Raw genomic sequence first — 5,454 nt, 5'->3', positions numbered from 1 at the left:
TCCTCTGGGGTCCTTCCTCTCAGGGGTGCGTATGGGGGGGGGGGGGGTTCTACTGCCCTAAACCGTTGGCACCCAGTAGGATTGTCGCCCGGACACAGGCAGGTCAGCCCAGACCTTGTGGTCGCCCGGACCGCAGGCAGGTCAGCCCAGACCTTGTGGTCGGAACACGGACGGCCCGCCCCGGCCCCTGAGTCGGCTGGAAATTTGGGGAGTTTCTCCACCGCAGGCCTGTGCCTCTCCTCAGAGCCCCGGGTGCCCGGCCCGGAGCACGACATCACAGATGCTGGTGCGTGAACCTGGGGTGGAGGGCCAGGAGGCTCTGGCTGCACTCCACACCCTGCGGCCTGCCCCCACCCCCAGGCTACATGCCATCTGTTCTCTCTTGCACAAGCTGGAGTCCTGCGCGCCCCTTTCTGTCATCCGCCCGTCACCTCCAAAGCATCTCTGACCTGGGGCCAAATGGACTCTGTGCCTGGGAAGGGTTCCTGGTGCGGGCAGCCCTCCAGCCGCATCGCGGCCCTTCCCCTCTTCCCAGGACCCAGGCGACTGAATGGTGTCTGTGCTGCTCATGTCTCTGGGCTCGTCCACCCTGCACTGGGCCTAGAGTGTGGCATCCCACTCGGGGAACTGCAGACCCCTTCCCTTGAGGGTCACTTCCCGGGCCCCCCAGCCCAGGGCAGAGCCTTCTGTCAGCTCAGAACAGGAGCCTGAAGGAGACACAGGCACGGGGGGCACGCAGCCTGGGGTCGGGAGGCTCCATGGCCTAGGGCAGGGCTGGTTGCTGTCCTGACCGTGTCCACGCTCCCGGTGGTGAGCTCGATGGAGTTGGCCCAGATGGCCTCGAGGCTCAGGTCCGCGTGCGTCAGCAGCTCCCCCACGATGCCGCTGTAGTGCTCCGGGCGGCTGAGGGCCAGCTCCTGGTAGATTTTCTGGATGGCATTGTTGGCTGTGGGGCACGGAGAGACAGGGGCCGGGGCACTTCTCCTCATGCCCCTGCCCGTCAGCCCGCCTGCCCCGTGCCAACTGCTCAGGACCGGCCCGGCCCAGACTCACCGCCAAGCCTCTCGGGGCCACAAAGGCCCCCGAGGTGACCTCAGCCCTCCCCCAGCCTGTGGTGACAGGAAACCGGGGACCCTGGCGTCCCTGGCATTCAGCGCTTGCCCGGTCTCTGGCCCTCACCATACTGGAAGATGTAGTCCCAGGACTCAAAGTGCTCCTTCCACAGCTGGGTGCTTGTCCAGCGTGATAGGACCCTGGGCATGAACATGAGCTGTGCGGTAGACTTTAACATGACCTTCAAAGCCCGGAGAAAGTTCAGGCTGGCAGGACTTGGGCTGTGGCCAAGGAGGCCCAGCCGCTCTCCAAAAAGGGCTAGATTGCTGGCTGTGGACAGGGAACGGTTGCTGAGCCCAGGGTGGCCGACAGCGTCACGGGGGCCTCAGCCCCGTTCCCGGCCGGTCCCGGCTTCCCCGAGCCCTGACCCCCCTTCCCTCCCGCCCTGACCCCGCGGACCTTCTATGGTGTAGGAGAGGATGCTGGGCTGGATGTCCACGGTCAGACTCCCCCGGGCATTCTGCAGCACTCTCGACCTCAGGGCCTTCGAGAAATCCCTTGCCACCCAGTCCACCATGGGCAGGTACTTCTGGACGGCCTGAGGCGACAGCACGTCTGGGTTCAGCTTCAGTCGGTTCATGCGCCATTCGGGCCCGTTTCTGTAGAGCAGAGAGAGGCGCTTCAGGGGAGCCCGAGTCAGCAGCCTGGGGCCAGCCCTGGACCCATCTTCCTCGTCTCCAAGGGGAAGGGGCGAGGCAGGGAGCGGCCCGCTGGTCCCAGGGGGCAGGCTGCCTGCCTGGGGGCGTGAGCGCCAGCCCTTTCCCTCAGGGAGGCCTTGTGTGCTGGGCCCAGGGTGCCCCCGTGGAAGGTGGGGCTGAGCCCAGAACTTCTGCCTGGCAGTGCCGCCTGGGTTCGTGGAGTTTGTTCACGCACACCTGCAGGCCCCTTGCCTGGCACGTCAGCAGCTGTCCGGGCTCTCCCTGTCCCTGAAGGCAGGGGAGAGGTGGGCCAGCCAGCTCCAGAGTGAGGGGCCCCCGGCAACCTTCTCCTTCCAACCCTCCCTGCTCTGAGAATGATGCTTCTGGGCCGGTCCCACGTCCCCTGTCCACCCAAGAGGATACACACACACACACACACACACACGCGCGCGCGCGCGCGCACACACACGTGCTCACACACACACCCACCTACAGCTTAGCTCCTGGGCAAAGGTGCCTTCTTCCCCCGTCCCCCTTCTCCCCAACGCCCCCTCCCCAGCCCCGGCCTCTCTCCTCCTCAGCCACCTGGGCTCTAGTCAATGCCAGTGGGTCCTCAGGCCCCAGCACGTGCTGACACGTTCCCGAGCCCCTAGCCCCGACTCTCCTCCCGCTGCCCTGGGCTTCCTACCCTGACCTGTAGGAAGGGAGAAGCCCACCCCGCACGGGGAGTCCGCGGAGGCCTGCGCAGCCTGGGGCTCCCTGATGGCAGCGATCACCCGTCCTCCTCTCTGAGGCCGTGGCCCCGCTGCCCCTCCTCAGCCTCAGGACACATACGATCCCCAAGGGGTGGGCACCCAGCGGGAGCCGGCGGCCGCTCTCCCGCCCCAACCTGGACGGGCCTTGGGCAGGCCCGCTTGCCATCAGCCCTGCCCCGCCCCTCCCCGCCCCTGCCCGCCCAGACTCCCTCTCACAGCAAGAACACGCCACATTTGTGCCCGCGATGCTGTCGGTAGGCCAGCCAGGGGTCCAGGGGCGGCCGCCACGGTTGATGGCCGTCCACTTGCTGTAGCCTCTGCACATCCTCGGGCAGCATCAGGAGCACCATGCGTGTCCCTCCCACGTCATACCTGTGGGACGAAGCTCACAGCCCTGCTGGGGGACCCGTGCCCTCCCCCGGGCCTCACTGTGCAGGACCAAGGCGGCCCGTCTCCCGTGGGCCTGTCCCTTCTCCCGGACTGAGGCTCTCCCGGAGCGGGCAGTCCCTCCCGCGGTCTGACCCAAGCCTCTCCTGCTCTGCTGTCCGCGCTCTGCCCTCTCAGCCGCGGCCAGGGAGTGCTCCCTCCTCCCCAAGAGCCGCAGTCTCCAGGTGCCAGGCCCAGGACCCCCGCTGCTCGGCACCCACCCCGCCTCCCCGGGGACGCAGAGCACAGGCGGCAGTGCGCCTGGCCCGGACTCAGCAGCCGCTAGGGAGAGCCGCACGGGTGCTGTGGCTGAGGTGGGCGGGGAGGCCTTTACCTAAAAATGGGCCCCAGCTCCTGGAAGAGCTGGTGCACCTCCAGGTGAAAGTTCTCCAGGCGCTGCTCCTTCCAGATCCGCAGCAACCTCATCCACCTGTTGCCGGGACAGCGCGGGATGGCTTCGAAGGGCAGCACCGCCTTGGGGGCCGGAGCGGCTCCGGCGCCCGGTGCGCGCGCCCTGCCCGGGGACGGCCAGGGCCCTGCCAGCCACACTCGTGCCTTTGCCCCGAATGCCATCCTGCTGCTCCCTCCGCCCCCCGTCGGCCCAATTCTTTTATCTCGCCGGAGGCCTGGGCCTGCGGCCTGATTGCGTCATGGGAGAAGTTGTCCCTGGACCAGGCCAGGAAACCCGCAGCGGGGGTCAGGGCTGGAGGCCTCCAGAAGAGACGGATGGGCACCTTGTGCCACGGTTTCGCAAGGCCTGCTGGCTGCTGGATGTGGAGAGCAGGGCAGGGTCTGGATCGTGGGCTGAGTGGGGCTGGCCGGGTTGTGAGCACTTCCCTCCTCCCCGGTGGGGGAAGGGAGCAAGATGGATGGGGCCCCTTATCTAATCGAGAGACGCAGGGGCCTGCACTGTTCTCCTCTCCTGTCTACAAGGACCAGAGCGGGAAGCAGTGGGCAGCCATGAGTCCCACAAACCTACGTGCCTTCTGTCCGCTCTTCCCAGATCATAGGCTGGGTGCAGGGAACGCCCACGTGAGCCGACAAGGGTCCCCGCCCGGGAGGGCTTTCAGGGCCCTTAGGGGACTCCAGCGACCCAACTGTGGGTGGCACCGATGTGGCCGGCACCCCGTCTCGCTGGCTCTGCTGCCTCAGCTCTGGGGCAGCGAGTGCCCAGGACACGAGCAAGCCACTCCTCAGGCGGGGAAATGAGGCACCGCTTGCCTGGCACACCCCCCCCCCCCCGGGTGGCCCCCCGCAGGGGCGGCGCTCAGTGCCCAGGCCCTCCTTTCTCGCCCGGAAGCCTGCGCTCAGGGGTGCGGACCCAGAGCTCAGGCCAGTGGCGGGAGGATCAAGTCCACGATGGGGGCTGTGGGCGTGGGCTCCCACCCTCTGGAGGGTGGATCCCGGGTTTGGGGTCCCAGGGCACCTCACCCACGTCAGGCGGGGTTCCCCCGAGGTGGCTCTGGCCATCATCGTTCCCATTTTCAGATGAGGGGACACAAGCCCTGGGTTCCTGCCACCCCCAGGGCCCCCAACGTGTCACAGGGGCCCCGCGGCCCTGGCTCCTGCTGGGCCCCCAGCCCTGACCGTGATTTGGGGAGGGGAGGGGGCGATGGGGTAGCCGCAGCTGGGGCTCTGGAGGCAGCAAGGAGGCTGCGTGCGGGTGTGGGTGGGAAGGGCCAGGATCTGAGTGTCTTCAAGGGTACTGCAGTGGGATCCTGTCCCTGCTCCAGTCGTTGCCCCGGGGAGTCTTCGGCGGGCGAGGAGTCACGACTGCCCAGGCCCCTTCAGCAAGCTGCCACGTGCGCGTGCCTCAGCCCCGAACGGTGGGCACGCCTTGCTTAGGCAGAGACGCAGGCTGAAGCCACAGCGGCCCAGGCCAGGCCGCCCCGCCTGCTGCCGACCCTCCACCCCCAGCGGCGGCCCAGGCGGCGGAAGTCGTGGGCGCCCTCTCGAGGCCCGCGGCCCAACTGCAGCCGCGCCTCGGGCCCCGCCCCCAGCGGGGACGGGCCCCGCCCCCAGTCTTCTGCCCACCGAGGGTCCAGGCGGCCCCTCTGCTGGAAGCGCGGCTCTTAAGGGGCCCTGGGATCCAGCGGCTTCCACGCACGTATTTCCACTGCATTACGCTGCCAACAAGAGTGTGGGCGATAGGAAGAGCCGGCGGAAGTGGGGACCACCGGCCAAGGCCCAGTCGGGGAGCACGGTCTCTGCGGCGGTGCGTTCCCACCGCTGAATCTGCAGGGTTGGAAACGAGTGCGTGCACCAGTCCTTCTGCGCTGTAGTGAGCAGGAGCCGCCACGGGACGTGGCGCAGGAGAAGCGCGTCATCGTGTCCGGGCACACAGCGGGCTTCCCAACGCGAGTGGGGAGCGCTGTCCCAGGGCCCACGTGGGAAGGACGCGCGACCGTGGAGGGTCAGGTGACAGGACGGCACTGAGGGACAAGAGACACGTCTCAGAAGCTCACGACAGCACGACACACTTTGCCTGGTTTCCGGCACGGCTGAAGTGCAGACAATGCAGT

The 5,454-nt window shown here is 67.8% G+C and overlaps 1 protein-coding gene across 2 annotated transcripts in view; it reads right to left on the bottom strand.

Moving 5' to 3' along the window:
• Positions 1-3,505, bottom strand: part of CYP11B2 (cytochrome P450 family 11 subfamily B member 2) — a 5,480-nt gene extending 1,975 nt beyond the window's left edge. For both annotated transcript variants that reach the window (XM_040494864.1, XM_040494865.1), the window contains exons 1-5: positions 3,267-3,505; positions 2,723-2,878; positions 1,513-1,712; positions 1,180-1,383; positions 792-946 (exon numbers count right to left, since the gene is read on the bottom strand). In XM_040494864.1, the coding sequence (XP_040350798.1) occupies positions 792-946; positions 1,180-1,383; positions 1,513-1,712; positions 2,723-2,878; positions 3,267-3,505 (954 nt within the window). The remainder of the gene's footprint in view (positions 1-791; positions 947-1,179; positions 1,384-1,512; positions 1,713-2,722; positions 2,879-3,266) is intronic.
• Between the last annotated feature and the right edge of the window lie 1,949 nt (positions 3,506-5,454).

The sequence above is a fragment of the Herpailurus yagouaroundi genome, unplaced genomic scaffold (genome assembly GCF_014898765.1).
Source record: "Herpailurus yagouaroundi ecotype Mexico unplaced genomic scaffold, PumYag 186, whole genome shotgun sequence".
Lineage (NCBI taxonomy): Eukaryota > Metazoa > Chordata > Mammalia > Carnivora > Felidae > Herpailurus > Herpailurus yagouaroundi.
The sequence above is the reverse complement of the archived record's forward strand: the minus strand, read 5'-3'. Positions and strand labels throughout refer to the sequence as shown.